At 41.6% G+C, this 16,276-nt stretch overlaps 2 protein-coding genes across 5 annotated transcripts; one reads left to right on the forward strand and one right to left on the reverse strand.

Moving 5' to 3' along the window:
* Positions 1 to 3,988: 3,988 nt before the first annotated feature.
* LOC108044134 (bifunctional glutamate/proline--tRNA ligase) lies at positions 3,989 to 11,110 on the reverse strand. 2 transcript variants are annotated; one of them, XM_017123014.2, is made up of 6 exons: positions 10,946 to 11,110; positions 9,858 to 10,775; positions 9,390 to 9,561; positions 8,271 to 9,333; positions 5,320 to 7,173; positions 3,989 to 5,247 (listed from the first exon to the last, which is right to left on the reverse strand). In XM_017123014.2, exons 1-6 carry the CDS (start codon positions 10,986 to 10,988, stop codon positions 4,159 to 4,161), a joined length of 5,139 nt encoding a protein of 1,712 aa, XP_016978503.2. In that variant the 5' UTR covers positions 10,989 to 11,110; the 3' UTR covers positions 3,989 to 4,158. The 2 variants fall into 2 exon arrangements, with proteins under 2 accessions (XP_016978503.2, XP_044315088.1); XM_044459153.1 differs by lacking the exons at positions 8,271 to 9,333; positions 9,390 to 9,561; positions 9,858 to 10,775; positions 10,946 to 11,110 and adding an exon at positions 7,317 to 7,376.
* Positions 11,111 to 11,486: 376 nt separating this feature from the next.
* On the forward strand, positions 11,487 to 15,576 carry LOC108044135 (AP-1 complex subunit sigma-2). Of its 3 annotated transcripts, none has more exons than XM_017123017.2 (5): positions 11,487 to 11,631; positions 11,869 to 12,047; positions 12,267 to 12,375; positions 12,444 to 12,581; positions 15,082 to 15,576. In XM_017123017.2, exons 1-5 carry the CDS (start codon positions 11,629 to 11,631, stop codon positions 15,124 to 15,126), a joined length of 474 nt encoding a protein of 157 aa, XP_016978506.1. In that variant the 5' UTR covers positions 11,487 to 11,628; the 3' UTR covers positions 15,127 to 15,576. The 3 variants fall into 3 exon arrangements, with proteins under 3 accessions (XP_016978506.1, XP_016978507.1, XP_016978504.1); XM_017123018.2 differs by lacking the exon at positions 15,082 to 15,576 and adding an exon at positions 13,494 to 14,685; XM_017123015.2 differs by lacking the exon at positions 15,082 to 15,576 and adding an exon at positions 13,910 to 14,685.
* Positions 15,577 to 16,276: the final 700 nt, after the last annotated feature.

Consider the following 16,276-nt stretch of genomic DNA (forward strand, 5'->3'; position numbering starts at 1 on the left):
GAAAGCGAGCAATTGGCTTGAAGTTATACTCGGCTCAAAGGAAACTCGGCTCTGCCGGCGTCGCTGCCACGCCAACGCCACACAAATACTGGCTCAGTGAACGTGTGCTCGGACAGGTGTGGAAGCCCAGGTGAGTCGTGCTGCTTTCCGGGTTGCACTAGCCGTAAGATGAGCTTGCCCTCAGCCAGGCTATAAACATAACCGAAAAACACACACCGAATCGAAACACTCGAATTAAAGCCAATTAAACGGCACTTAAAGCTTTCCAAGTCGAGCAAGGGCAATGCTAATGGATCTCCCTACTTCTGTCTTGGCCATCCGAGTTCGCGACTGCAACTCGGCAACACGGCAGCCTGGAAACCTGGCAACCCTAGCCCGAGTCCAAAACAAAATTCCCCTCGACCGCAAAAAAAAGGAGCCGCACCAAACCAAGGCCAGCCACTTGAGGTGGCCCTAAAAACCGCATGTCATCCACGGCAGCCAAACAGATGCATATATACAGTTCGACTTCTAAAAGGTGAACTTTTTGCTTGTACCAAATTCTAGACACACACTAGATCTTTAACAAATAATTAAAATGTCGCAATTTCTTTTATATATAACTCAACGTTTAAGCAAACATTTCAATTAAAATAGTTCAATGACTACAATTGTGAAATCATTTTGTTGACACCTGTTCGTCCAAAGAAATTAATAAATCAGCAACCAATTTGTTTGTTTTAAAATGATGATAAATGTGAGTCAGCAGTAAATACTGTTCATTTAAGTGTAGGCGAAAAATCACATCGAACTTTCAATAAAATCATAAACAATTAAAGGGTAATTAAAAATATCACAAATCAATCTAGATTAGTAAATACTTTGATGATAAGTAAACCACTTTTAGTTCTTAAAGCTTTCAGCTCTGTAAATTATTACAAAAAGAAGACAAATACATTTTTTAAGAGCATTACTACTTTTGAATCTCCACTGTGTTTGTATATGCAGAAATTCAGAAACTCATACAGGCACATTTCCGCGCTAAAATGCATTCATGCAATTTTTGGCTGTAGAAGAGATTTTTTTCATCTTGGGGAACCTGATCCACGGCTGCAAGTTGTGATAATGGCCAGTTAAAAAAGTTGCCCCGTCAGGTGAGTTGGCTAGTGAGACAAAAGGTGCGGGGAAGACACAAGGTATTGGACAGCCACAGGATCGCTGGGGGATTTCACAATCTGGTAACAACGGAGCAGAAGATGTCGTGATGCGACGACCTTGAAATTCTGATTCAGCAACGTCTCCGTTACGTTTTCGCTTTTTCCGCCTGGTTTGTTGGCCTACGGACCTTGCGGTTAATAACAGGCTTCGCAGCTCATCAGTTGTATTCCATTTCCATTTCCCTTTCCTTTGATGACATAATTTGTTTTGGCAGCCCAAGTCGTTGGACGCCCCTGGGGCAGCCCAATTCGTAGTTCCACTCTAATTGGTTCTGTAAACGCTAGAGAACCGAGGAAACTGTCTCGTCGCCGGTCAGCGAATTGCACGACTAAGCCAAATTTCAACTTCCCAGTTCCCAGCGTGGTTTCGTCTCTATTCAAGCGGAAGAGATTTTATCACTCGTGCCAGGCCAGAGAACTCCTTGGATACGGCTTTTGAACTTTGATTTTTAGGTTATCCACTACCCATGTGGAAATTTTTATAATCTTAGATCTCAGCTGGATCCTGTTTGATTTCATTCAGGTTACTAACTAGCCAATATTTGCCTTTCACACTTCTGTTGTTTATAGGCTAAAAGTTACTTATAATGTTAGTAAATTGAAATCTTAGTTTATAAGCTACTATAGTTTCTTATGATCTTATAAAAAACCTGCCTTAGCTTACAATTTGTATTTTCCATCATATTAAATTCCTTTAATATGTTTACTCTTGTCATTGCTTTGAAAACTGCGGAGTTTGGCTAAAAGATTCCATACATTGACGCAAATTATTAATTATAGACGCAACATGTTTTTGTTTTCATTTAAGAAATCTAAAAGTAACGTGAGAATTAATTAAAATATTTGTCAAATCTCGTGAGTCATCGAAATTATGAATTTGATTAGGATACATTTGCTATTTTATACAACACAAGATTTTTCCGTAGTTTGATTCCTTCCACATTCCTCTTCTTTTTAAAAAACCGCTTAATTAACACATCTAATTTTGTTTTCAGAAATTTTTGTATTGGATAGCTAACCATATTTTAATTCTCCACTCAATACTTTAGAATTGCCCTATTTGATTCTTTAGTCACTTCCCTGAATCTCTTTAATTCGCAATCATATTTTTTGATTGTACATTACCGATGAATAATCCGGCAATTATAAACAGGTTGTCGGAGTAGATACATGCACAAGCATCATTATGCAATTTTTTGCAATTGATTACTCCAAGTGGGCTGGAGTTAAGAGGTAAAGCTGGAGCCACGGTTGGAATAAATGGGGTTTCCAAGAGGTAACCTTCTCTGCCACCGCCCGACGCCATAAATCAAACATAATTGAATATCTCGGTTGCTTTCGCGGCTACTGAATACCGACTAACACTAAATATTTGCTATTTGTTCGAGATTCGATTAACGGCTAAGTAGAACACATTAAGGCTTAACCTGAGTCTACAAAGCATCTGTATACTGTGCTTCTATACTCTATTTTTTATTAAAACTTCGCAACTATATGTTGTTCTGAATACTTCAGAAAAAAGATTTATTGTTACGATAAATAAAACTTATAAATTGTATTTTAATTTTAATTTAATAAAATCCTAGACAAGCGGAATGCTATAGTGGGTAATGCTCTCACTTACTAGTTAGTTTAAAACCAGATAGCTTTATATAAATAAATAAATAAATTTATATAAAATACTGATTACTGACAAGAGATATCTACAATTGCATCACTTAAACCCAGGGGAAACCAGTTGTCAATGGTAGTATATTGCCATAACAATGCTCATATTTGCTTATCACAGTTTGACTTGGGCTGCTTGTCATTTGTCGTTCTGTGGTTGTTGATGTTTACGCATATCGGCACGCAATATTGTCCAGGTCTGGGCCTGGTCCGATGCCTTTCTACATTCCCCATCCGCAGCGTGGGCTCGGCCATTATTTTTCCATTTAAAACAAGTCGACACCGGCTGCTGACACAAAGTGGCAAGTTATACATTTAATTAGCTGGACTCACTCTCACCTAGCTTAGGGTACATTCCTAAACCACTTTTAGCCTCCCCATCTAGCCATATGTACGCCATTTATATTATTTATCTCTAATTACAATGTTAATAAATGTAAAAGGCGGAGGAAATCGAATAGGTTAACTGTGTAGCAGAACCCCAGATATTTAAATGCCTTGGGCTCTTGAGATCGGTTGTGGTAATATTGGGATCAATTCCTATATCTGGTCATACGCTCAACCCACCTCCAAACAGTTTAAGATGGAATCCACTGATTGCGGCTGATGAAAAATTATCCATTTATTGAAATGGAGCTGCTAAGTTAATTATAATTGGTGTTATTAACAGCAAAAAGGGGTATAGGGGATATGATCGGTTTGTTGTGGGTCAAGTGTATTACATTGAATAATACAAACATGTATCCATGTTTCTTATATGAGGGTTTAGTAAGTATTAAACAAGTCTATCAAATATATGTACAACCAATCTATCAATTTGATATAGGGTGGTTAACAAGTAATTGTGAACTTAATTGGCTGGCGACGATATTAATACCTTTTTAAAAAGTCTAGTGTTCCATATTAAAAAGAAGTTTATAAATAATTTATGTTCAGTACACGGAACTAAACAAATTATTGAAATAACTGAAATGTAAAATAAGTTTAATTGTTCCCATAGTAGAAATCTTCTTAACTTGTTTATTAGTTTAACAACCAATTTAAAATTCCCAATTAAAATTAGTCTTGGTAGTTATTCAGCTGAAAGACAAATCAACATCAAATTTTACATTAATAGAAACCAGTTTTTTTTTTTAATTTAAACTTTTGCATTTAATCAATTTGAAATGAATATTAAGGTCCTTGCAAAATCAGAGTACATATAGGTCCATCGATCTTAGCTAATCGAGTTTTTTTATTTAAAATATGATTTGGAGAAACAACGAAGCCTTGCTTCCTTCCAGCTCCCATTTATTTAGTAGCTACGCCCGAAGAGCGTGTAGAACTTGGGCGTGTTGGTGCAGCCGGGGTTTATGCACTTATCGCTGGCCGAGATGGGGGCCGGCTGATCGAAGGGGATGCACAGTGACTTGGCGCCCATGGCGGGAGCCCCAGGCTCGGCTTCTTCGCCGCGGGCGCTGTCCGCCTTGATCTTATCCTCGCAGCTGATCTCGCCACAGAAGGGAGCCAGCAGGATGTTCTTCTGCTCTAGGAAGCCGCAGAAGTCGGTCCAGTTGTTGACCTTTTTGGTGTGACTGGTCATATCCTCTTGCGCCTTGCCGAGCATGGTTTCGTGAATCGTCTCGAGCAGCGCAGGAATCTTCTTCTCAACATCGGCCAGCGGGATGGTGATCTTCTCGCCAGTGTCGCGACGCACGGCCACCAGTTGCTGGGCCTTCAGGTCCTTGGGACCCACCTCCAGGCGCAGCGGAACTCCCTTCAGTTCCCAGTGGTTGAACTTCCAGCCGGGCGAGTAGTTGTCTCGGTAGTCACCCTCGCAACGCACTCCACCTCCGACCAGACGCTTCTCCAGCTCCTTGCACGCGTCCAGCAGCTGAGCCCGCTCGTCATCCTTGGTGTTCACGGTAATGCCGCAGGGCACCACAATGGCTTGAATGCAGGCCACATGTGGGGGTAGCACCAGGCCCTGGTTGTCAGCATGCACCATGATCATCACGCCAATAGTCCGCGTAGTAATGCCCCAGGAGTTCTGGTACGCGTACTTCTTCTGCTGCGTCTCAGGGTCCTCGTACACGATCTCGAACATCTTCGAGAAGTTCTGCCCCAAATGGTGACTGGTTGCTCCCTGAATGGCACGTCCAGAGGCGGAGATGAATGCCTCCACGGTGGTGGTGTAGTCACCGCCCGCGAACTTCTCCTTTTCGGTCTTGCGGCCCTTTACCACGGGAATGGCCAGCAGATGGGTGTAGACCAAGGCGTACAGGTCGAGGATTTCCAACACTTCCTTGTCGGCCTCCTCTTTGCCGGCGAATGCGGTGTGACCCTCCTGCCACAGAAATTCGCGGGTGCGCAGGAACGGCGTTGGCTGTTTAAATTCCCAGCGCTGTAGAAAAGAGAAAACAAAGTGTTAGTTAATAAGAAATAAAACCGAAATGCACTGCATTAAAGTACTCACCACAACGTTATTCCATTGATTGAGACGGATGGGCAGATCCCTGTAGGACTGTACCCACTTGGCGTAGGCGGGATACATGACGGTCTCGGAGGTGGGGCGCACGGCGATGGGTTCGGCGAGGTCGGAGTCACCGGATTTGGTTACCCAAGCTACCTCCGGAGCGAAGTCCGCGATGTGCGTCTTCTCCTTCTCCAGCACCGCCTTGGATACGAAGATGGGGAAGTAGCACTCCTTGACACCCATGCGCGTAATCTCAGCATCAAACCAAGCCTTTATGGCTTTCCAGATGGCGAAGGACCAGTGGCGCAGGATGTAGCATCCGGACACGTCGTAGTACTCGATCATCTCACCCTTGGTGATCACCTGCGAGTACCAGTCGGGCAAGTTATCCTCCTTTGTGGCCTCCAGACCCAGACGGGTCTGCTTCTTCACAGCGCCAGAGGCCTCGGGTGCAGGTTCCTTCTTTGCTGGCTTGGCTGGCTTCGGTTGAGCCTCCTTGGGTGCCTTCTTCGCTGATCCCCCACCACCGCCGCCTCCGCGTCCGGCTACAGGGAAATCGGTGCCCGTGACCTCCTTGTACTTCGCCTTGAGAGCCAGCAACTTGGCCACCTCAGCATCGATCACCTCCTTGGCTGCCTTGTTGCCCTTAGCCGCACGCACCTTCTCGCCTTGAGCATTGATCTCCTGGGTGAGCTCATCCTTAGCTGGCGATGCCATCTCGGCGGGGCTGACTTCCTTTTTGACTACTGCGGGTTCAACTTTCGTGTCTGGCGTCCAATCCTTACCGCTCAGTGTCTTATATTGCGCTTTAAGGGCCAACAGATTCTTAACCTCTGGTTCGATTACGTTCTTTGCTGCCTTCTCGGACTTCAGTTGCCTGATCTTGTCGCCCTGTGCCTGAATCTTGCCTAAGACACTGGCTACGTCGCTGCCTGAATCCTCACCAGTGAGATCCACAACGGCCACGGTGGCTGGGGTGGGTGCAACTGTACCTGGTTTCCACTCCTGACCAGTCAGGGATTTGTAATCCGTCTTAAGTGCCAGCAATAGTTTTACCTCGGCCTCCACCAGGGATTTCTCCGATTTGGCAGACTTGAGTTGACGGATTTTGTCACCTTGTTGGGTAATCTTGTTTAACAAAGTGTTGACAGCAAGGCCAGATGCAGGTTCCGGATTCTTCTCCTGCTTGACTTTCACTGTAGCTGCTGCTGGCGCTGGAGCTGTGGTGCCTGGCTTCCAGTCACTTCCGGTAGCTGTTTTGTAGTCTGCCTTTAAGCTGAGCAGCTTCTTCACTGCGGCATCAACGGTGGGCTTATCGGCTTTAGCTGACTTCAGCTCACGCACTTTGTCTCCCTGGGCAGTTATTTGGCTTAAAATCTGGGCCACCGAATCGTTGGCAGTAGCAGAAGGGGCAGGAGATGCCACTGGAGCAGCAGGTTGAGGTACAGTGCCCGGTTTCCAATCTTGACCGGTGAGAGATTTGTACTGAGCCTTCAGTTCCAGAAGCGTTTTCACAGCAGCGTCGATCTCTGGTTTGGCAGCCTTCTTTCCCTTCAAATCTCTAACCAAATCGCCCTGCTTCGCAATGCTGGCATTAATCAAAACGGCGTCGTTGGCAGTGGAAGAAGAAGCGGCGGAAGCAGTAGGTGCAGGCGCTTGTCCTGGTTTCCAATCTTTTCCAGTTGCTGTCTTGTAATCCGCCTTCAGGGCAAGCAGCTTTTTTACTGCAGCATCGATTTGATCCTTGGCTGCTTTCTTGGATTTAAGATCACGCACTAAATCGCCTTGCTGTGTAATTTGACTGTCCAATTCAGAAGCTTGGTTCGAGGATTTCGCAGGTGAGGATGCCTTTTTCTATAATAAATAAAATTTTTATTAATATTTTTAAGAGCTAAACAGGTGCAAGTCTTCTTATTTTTTTAAAAAACATTTGTGCAACGTCAGCAAGGGCGACATGCATAAATCAGCGAGCCCCTCTCTTTAATTTGTTGTCTTACTGGTGAAACAGAGGTAGACGATAACGATCCACACGCTTCGTGGTTCAGCATACAACTAGTTTTAGCCGAAGAAGAAGACTTCGGCGAACCAACGCGGCACAAAATTAAGAGTACGTGGAAGAGCTACAGGGCTCACAGTGGAAGAGAGTGAGAAGCTTGTGGAGATCCAAACAGCTGTTTATGTACATATGGAGTAATCGATAAGAAGTACTGCCAAGTCGGAATTTGTATACCCTTTTATATTTTTATTAAACAATAAAAAATACAGGAAAGCAAACTTCGGCAAGATATGGCTAGATCGACCTGCCTGGTAATGCTGATTAAGAATATATGTATACTCTAGATCGACCTGCCTGGTAATGCTGATTAAGAATATATGTATACTCTTTACAGGTTTGGAAATCTGCCATTAAAATACTTTGTGCAAGCAAATTACAATAAATCTACGCAAAAATAAAAAAGATTTACATAAGTGTGCCACTTTGAAATCGGACTTCTGTAAAAAAAAAGTTATGGTATTAGAAATTGAGTTTTTTGCCACTTTTCATAAAGTAATTTTTGGAAAAATTATAAAAATGACCAGAAATTGAACCCAAATTTCAAATTAAGTTTTAAACGCATATTTTTTGAGAACTAACCTCAATCATTTAGCAGTATGGGCTTATGGGCTTAGAAGTGCAGTTTTTGGACACTTTTCTGCAAAGGCATATTTCCAAAATTTGGAATTGTCATTTACATTGTAAAAATTAAAATATGAAAAATCGTCCCAAAAATAAAAACCTAGATTTTAACGTAGATATATAATCAGCCCACAATCATTTAGAAGTGTGTGTCGTTTTGAAATCGGATGTCTGTAAGGAAAGTTATGCTGACAAATTTTATTTTAACCCAATTTATCCTTAAGGGCTTATTATTTCTGATTTGATCACAAATAAATGGTTTAATAGAACTCACCGTAGCCTTGGCATCCGGCGCATTGATTTTCAGGCCCGAGGTGGGCACATCCTTCGTATGGCCGTCCGGAATAGAGAACAACACAATGGGCGATGGTACGCTCGTGAACCCGCTGGGGTGAGCATAGGCGTTGTCTACTTTGAAGAAACCACGTCTCTGCAACTGGATGATATCACCCTTCTTGCATTTCTTCAGCTCTGGATCGCCGAGCATGGCAACCTCATCACGGGTTTTGTGCCCAATAAACTGCTTAAAGTCCTCGTCCTTGCCCAAAACCGCTTTACTAATAATGTTGTCAAAGTAAACGCAGAATGTGGGTGGATAGGCACTGGCATCATCTTCGACAGCCAACCAGGTTAACTTGAGGGTCTTCTTAAAGTCCTTGTTGTCCAAGTTGAGTGCAGCATCAACAGAGGTGATGGTTCCAGATGCATCCTTATTCACCTTATTGATAAGGAGGTTGCCCCAGTTAATGAAGGTGGCGTTTTCACCAACCTTCAGTGCTTCGGCATCCACGTAGTCGATGTAAATACGGGGACCCAGTAAGACTGTCTTCTTGCCCAGTGATTCATCCTTGGGATGCACGGATACCTGGATCTTTTCTACCTTGGCGCCGGCCACATTAACAATAACGCGCTTTTCTTTCTCCAAGGCAGTGTAACGTGGAGCAATCGGATCAATTACCTTCTTGTTAAAGGCCCATATCTTGTCCCAGTTCATAAAGACCACAGATTTGCTGCTTCCCTGAGCGATGATGAACTCCTTCAGACCCTCCACGGTCATGCCGCGACGTATAATTCCACGCACTGTTGGGAAACGAGGATCATCCCAGCCATCAACTAGCCCTGAGTCCACAAACCAGGTAAGCTTTCTCTTGGAAAGAACAGTGTTGGTCATGTTTAACCGACTGTATTCCCAGATGTACGGCTTTCTTAACTTCAGAGCATCAATAAACCAGTAGAACTGATCATCACGATCATGGTACTCAGTGGTGCGCAGGGTGTGTGTCACATTCTCGATGGCGTCCACAATGGGACAGGCAAAGTCGTAAGTAGGATAGACTCTGTAAAGGTTAAGCATTAAATACTTGGTTCCAATTAAGTTTTAAGGAAAACCTACTTGTATTTGGTTCCTGTGCGAGGGTGTGGCTCGTTCTTGCAGCGATAGATGGTGGGATCGCGCATACAACCGTTGGCCGAGGTCATGTCGATCTTGGCGCGCACGCAGTACTTTTGACCCTTCTCAGAGCCCTTAACCATCTCCTGCCATAGGGAAAGATTCTTCTCGACGGCTGCAAATAAAAACGAGGATTAATAAAAATAAAAATGAAAGAATTGTTGCATGTGGTGAAATTAATTTTTTTTTGAAATCAAGTACTTAAGGCTTGTACATAAAAAAAATTTCTATGAATTTCATCATTTATTTCTTTGATTACTATAGAATAAATCCTTTTTAATGACGAAATGTTCACATCTTTCAGCTGACGAATTACTAAATGGAATTTCTTTCTAAAACTAATAAATAATTGTTCATCATGAATTGATAAATAGTGTAGTTTACCTAAATCAAAATTAAGGAAGAACTTACAGTTAGAGCGATTGGCCGACTCCACGCGCTGTTCGCGCTCCAGCTTCATCTGCTCCGGCGGCGTGTCGTCCACGTAAGCCTTGCTCTCCTTGATCAGCTGGACGCAGTAGTCCAGCATCAGGTCAAAGTAGTTTGAGGTGTGCGTAAACAGGTCCGGCTTGATCTGCAGCTGCTCCAGATCGCCGAGAATGACGTTCTCAAACTCAACGGTCTCCTTGGCCGGATTCGTGTCATCAAATCGCATTATAAGCGTGCCTTGGAAGGCCAAGGCGTAGTACTGATTCAGCAGCGCCGCCTTGGCATGGCCGATGTGCAGGTAGCCGGAGGCCTCTGGCGGAAAACGAACCACCACCTTGCCCATCTCGGCCCCTGGCAAGTCCACGAACTTGCCCTCCTGCTTGCGCTCGCCCGTTTTGGCGGGCGTCTGCTCCTTGGAGGCCTGCGGGCTCCTCTTGACCCTCGCTCCTTCTGGCAGAGATTGCAGGACCTTCTGGATCAGCGGCTGGGCAGTGATGAGATCATACCAACGCTGCACATGCTGCGGAATGCCCTTAGCGGCGAGGAACTCATAGCGCGAATGCATCTCGTTAAACAGCGCAAAGTCGGCAATGGTCAGCTTGTTGGCCACCAGATACGTCACAGGGGCAATGGACTTGTCCAGGAAGGACAGCGCCCATGAGATGTCGTCCTCGCAGGTCAGCGAAAAGGACAGCCAGTGGTCGATCTGTGTCCGTTCGATGGCCGTCTCTCCGTACAGCTTGTAATCCGGAGCCGCGCGGGCCAGGGCACGGAGCACATCGTTGTTGGAGTGGCACACCAGCAGGCGGTTATCGGGAAACTGCAGCGAGGTCTCCTCCTTGCTCCACACAATCTCCACGGGCACCGTGCCATTGATTAGGTGCGCCGTCGCCAGGCCACCTAAGCGAATGAGTCAATTAATATCACACGATACGAAACTGATGCAATAAAAGAGGGATCGGATGTGTATATTGTGTACATAAATAGACCCTGATCCAGATATAACCTCACTAACTGCACATCTTCCGGGCGGGGAAGGTCATTGCAGCCGGCATCCTTTGGGCACTTACTTATCGGCGGATTGTTGAGGTTTGCTTTGAGCTTTATTGTCATCGTCGCTGGTTGTTCGCTTGTTTTCTAAATGGAAATGACGAAATTTCTCGGCTTATTAAACGGCACGAGTACGGCCAGCTGCTGCTAACGTCTACACAGTCAAATAGGGATGGCCCAAAAGAGCTGCAGTTGCCTTGCGATAATTTACTGTGAATGGCTAATATCGCGCGTTAAAGAATACAGTGCAGCCCCGTCATACGAATTCATAAAGCTTAATAATATGTTTGTATTTCATTTTTAATATCTTTAAAGTCATTGCTTTACTATTCCTTTCCAAAATTAGAATGATGTTGTTTCTATATACGCAAACATTTGTTTTCCGATTTGCTTACAAACGAACTAGTTTATATAAATATATTATAATAGTTTTATAAAAAGTTCTTAAAGTATTAAAAGAGCATATTGTTTACAAGAGTTAAAAGTTTAGTTAAATTCCTACACAATGTTGACTGAAGCTCTAATTGTTATAGTCACCCTGTATTTGCTATTCGCTTACAAACGCTTACAAACGTTGCACTGCGAATAGCAGCTGTGAATGAACAATAATTTTCTATGTGCTGCGTGAAAAATAGTTTTTCCTATATATTTTAAGCACCCAGCACACGGAAATACTCAATCACAAGGAGGAAAAGCAATATTAATGGTGAGGCATAAGGAAATAAAAGTTAAACAGTGATTTCTTTGGTAATCGGTAAGGGTACGATTTTGATGTTGACGATGCGGTGGCTCTAGGTGAAAATGTGGGTGCGTTGGTGTGTGTGACAGATGACTGTGTCAGTGGGAGCTTCGCTGGCCTAAAAAGATATGAAAACTTAATGATTTGTGAAAACACAAAAATCAATAGAGGTTCTATAGTAACAATTGTGCTATTCAATTCTAGATGCTTTTCATGCTGCTGTTCAGTCGGCAGGGCAAACTGCGGTTACAGAAGTGGTACATGGCCTATCCGGACAAGGTGAAAAAGAAGATTACCCGGGAACTGGTCACCACGATACTGGCACGGAAACCCAAGATGTGCTCATTTCTGGAGTGGAAGGACTGCAAAATTGTCTATAAGAGGTAGGTTGTTCGTATTTTATTATTTAAAGAATTTAGTTAAGAAAGCCTTGTAAAATGATAACTGATAAGATATGTATGCCTCAAAATCTACAAAGAGAAAATGTTCCTTAAAGTTTATATTTTGTATTTATTTATTAATAATTATGTAAAACCTTTTATGTAGTTATTCAATTAAAGGAATTATAACTATATTTTTTATTGTACCATTGTACTTTAAAGGTATGCCAGCTTGTATTTCTGTTGCGCCATCGAGCAGAACGACAACGAGTTGCTGACATTGGAGATCATTCATCGTTATGTGGAGCTCTTGGATAAGTACTTTGGAAGCGTAAGTTATTATCAGCACATTGCCACAAACGACTCTAAAAAGTTGTTTATCTCCCATTCTCTAAACAGGTCTGCGAGCTCGATATTATCTTCAACTTTGAGAAAGCATACTTTATCCTGGACGAGCTGCTAATAGGCGGCGAGATCCAGGAAACGTCCAAAAAGAACGTACTTAAGGCGATCGCCTCGCAGGATCTGCTCCAAGAGGTCAGTACACCCGAGACATATGATCTGTAATGCCTAAAACGGTTGTGTCACTCTACCTATGCCGGATATTGTTAATTGTTTTACATATTTATTCAACTTACTGGTTTTTAGTTTCGTTACCTCGTTAGTGTTTGTTTGCATCTATATTTATATGCCTATCTATAACGTTTACAATGTCATACATACCTCATACATATCACGGTTTTCTCTTTATACTCTACTCTTACCTACTTCTCGTTCTTGTTTCTCTTATTTTTGCAATCGAAACTAATTACTATACTACTCGTACTATACTGAACACCTCTAACCACTCGAAGCAAGAAGAGTTCTTTTACTCGCTGCAATAGATCCTAAGAGAAGTGTGCGTGTGTGTTTTGGCAGCAACATTGTCATTAACTTTAAGTTCCGAATCTGATGTAATCCACCTTACCTGACACACACGCACCGAATCGATATGTTTATTTGTCGCTGCATGCCGTCTTGTGTTTCGAAACTTGCCTACTCGAAAGCGAATTGTGAATTGTGAGAACTTACCAGGAATTATTTGATCGCCACAGTATTGAACTTGCCATAGATGTTGCTGTGCAGTAAATCTAAAACCTTTGTTTGCCATTTGTAGTACAATTTTTGCTTGCGTTTATTTTGTGACCGTAACTCCTTAAGTCTCCTAACCCGATTCGTAGTAAGACCTCTATCTTAGTTGGCTTGATTATTTTGCATGACCTTTGTAGCTGAATTACTAACTAGAACCGATGTTAAACTATACATATTCTTGCCATACCATATACCATATATAAATGTGTAACCCATGTACCCTCTCTCTTGTTATTATTAACGCTTACCCTACCCGCCACTGCATAAATCGATGTTAACACAACTACTACCACCACCAACCACCAACAACAACCTCAGGACTTCAATGAGTATCTCAACTAATCGATAAAAAAATAAACATAGAAGAAAAGAAAACCTAACCCAAAGAACCTGTGTAAAGAACATAAAGTTATATTCCCGAACTGCGAAGAGTTTTAGTGGAGTGTCGATAGGTCAGATCAGTCAAACCTTCGCCCAGCTGTACATATGTGTATATTGCCCAGCTTCAATTCCCCCGCCTTCCCCGCGCTGCGCTGTGATGTTCATCCATATAATATGCATTTCGTGTTTCCAAGTTGTGCCGTCAACGAAAGAAAAGCAAAACCAAATTGAAATTGGTTTCTTTTTTGGACACATTCTACTCACACTTACACTTGCTACTCGTACTACCACTACTACTACTTTCTTTCCTTCTACTCTTCTCGTTCTTATTGTTCTTATTTTCTGTACTCCAGGACGAAGCCGTTGAGGGCACTTTAAGAGACATTGGACTCCTCTAAAGAACTAGAACACCCTAGAACTTATGTAGTTGATATTACACGCACACCCAGACACAACGAGCACACAATAACACACAGATACACCCCAGCGATATTGTGTGCTGCACTTGGCACTTTCCAACACTGCTCCATCCACTTCTCAACACTAATGTGTTCTGGCTGTTGTACAGCACTGAAGCGCTGAAAAAAACAAATCAAAGAAGAAGCCAAGCAGCGTGAGGCTCCAAAAAGCAATAAAAACCCACAAAGCTAAATAATAGATAGTAACATCAGAGTATTTGGCATGCGGTTTTCCATACACCCTCTCTCGCAAACACAAACACATATATAATAGGTACAGCTAAGTTCATGCAAAACAAGCCAACCTTACGTAGTTCCATCTGGGGTTTTCTCAACTGAATTAATATGCTTCTTCCTATCTACATTATATAATCGAAAGATCATTCCAATCAATCACCAAATGGGCAATAACTAATTTAGTGGGGAAATATATGCAATACTATTCTTACAATAGAAACAAGTAAGCTTTAATGTTGAAAAAATGAGAACGACATATAATTAAAAATTGTAATAATCATCCCTTAGTGGTAACCGAATAAAGTCTAGTTTATGTATATCTACAAATATATATGTTTATGTATGTGTGTTGTACGTTTTAGCCAAATTTTCTGTGTCTTGTAATTAAAAAAAAAAGTTATAATAAAAATCAAGTATTTTTCCAAAAAAAAAAAGCTAAATGTACTCGTATGCTATATGATAATGGTAAGAACTGGTGATCCTCATTTTTTTTTGTAATTGTTTACTTTTACTTTTGATTGTTGTCTTTGCTGTTGTGACTGACCCATTTGACTGTTCTGACCTTTTGACGCCCGCTTTGATCTACTCTTCACTGATCTGATCTCTGAACTCCACTCTCCCCAAACTGTCTATCTCCCTTTCTGTCTGAATTAGTGCACCCAATTGGTGTCTTTTTGTTGTTTTTAGTTGATATTACTTCTTCCACCCTTTTTCCATAGCCTATTTATGAGGGGTATCCCCCAGTATAGAAGCTTTATTTGGTTGCCTTTAATCTCGAGCGATGTTAAGTTTAGATTACGTAACTGAAGCTAAGCATTCTCCCATTCCAGGACGAGACCCCGCAGAGTTTCTTCGACGATCATGGCCTGGGCTAAGTTGGCTCTATGACAAAGAAACCCAAGAAAAAACGTATATATATCAATCCCATTTAAAGTCGCCTTAAATGTATGCGTGTATCTGTATTCAACGTAACCCAAAAGTATATCGGTTCTATTATTATTTAACCATCCTGTGTCAGCATAAAACATTGTGTATAAAAGTGCTGTTAAACTTACTCCTAATTTCGCTTGGCAAATACAATTTGCAACACATTTTACTCTACAAAAGCAGCAATATCGGTTGCTCATACACATTCATACTTGTAAAGATTAACTTAGAGATAAGCAAAGTAAAGCGAAGCGATTAATCGACGGTGTGCTCAACTCTATAGTTGTAAGTTAAAGCCCTATGAATATATAAAATTGCTGTATCCAAAGTAACCAATCAAAGCTCTGTTTACTTTATACATTCTTTGCTACAAAAATAAAAATCGTATTGAGTGTGAACGTTTGTGAACTTCAGCTGTTTTCAGTCCAGTGTTTTTTGTTGGAATTGAAATATCGACAAATTTCAATCCTTAACCTTTAAAATTGGGAAAGTAACTTTCAGAAACATTTCATACCATTTTTTTAAATTAAAACTGAAAAGTTTAAAAAGCTTTCAATTTATCACAGCTCAAATTAAAACTCGGCCGTGACAGACACGGTCGTCTATTGTAATAACACATCTTGATTAACTTTTGACCGGCTATAACCACACCTGATTTGCTCAAGAATGGAGCACACGTTTTTTTTGGGATCTTTAGAAATAATTCGTCAATACACGAAAACAAGGTCCATCCTTGTGTAACGTGTTCAACAAACTAAAAAAAAAAAAAAAAAAAATTAAAACTGTGATTCTAGAAAACGGTATTATTTAATTATTATTAATTATTATTATTTATTATTATTATTTATTATTTTATTATTATTAAAAGAGACCATCGTTTTTCTATGCCATGCTATGAAATTGGTTAGTTTATTAAGATTAAGTGGTGCAAATTATTATAATGTTTTGAGAGGATCATGCAGACCGTTTGGCAATCCATCAAACTTTTAAAGCACACATTCTGGGTAAGTTTTTAATACTAATTTAATATTATTAGGGACCAATAAATGATGTATATTCAGCAAAAACTAAAGCAATAAATATTTTTTATTTTGTTTG

This window comes from Drosophila rhopaloa, unplaced genomic scaffold (genome assembly GCF_018152115.1).
Source record: "Drosophila rhopaloa isolate 14029-0021.01 unplaced genomic scaffold, ASM1815211v1 contig_178, whole genome shotgun sequence".
Taxonomy (NCBI): domain Eukaryota; kingdom Metazoa; phylum Arthropoda; class Insecta; order Diptera; family Drosophilidae; genus Drosophila; species Drosophila rhopaloa.

Coding starts and splice junctions, on each gene's coding strand:
- LOC108044135 (XM_017123017.2), top strand. Junction 12,048..12,266: donor TGCAAAATTGTCTATAAGAG/GTAGGTTGTTCG, acceptor TGTACTTTAAAG/GTATGCCAGCTTGTATTTCT. Junction 12,582..15,081: donor CGCAGGATCTGCTCCAAGAG/GTCAGTACACCC, acceptor CTCCCATTCCAG/GACGAGACCCCGCAGAGTTT.
- LOC108044134 (XM_017123014.2), bottom strand. CDS start 10,988: ATGACAATAAAGCTCAAAGCAAACCTCAACAATCCGCCGATAA. Junction 10,776..10,945: donor CCTCAACAATCCGCCGATAA/GTAAGTGCCCAA, acceptor TCATTCGCTTAG/GTGGCCTGGCGACGGCGCAC. Junction 9,334..9,389: donor CGCACAGGAACCAAATACAA/GTAGGTTTTCCT, acceptor TAACCTTTACAG/AGTCTATCCTACTTACGACT.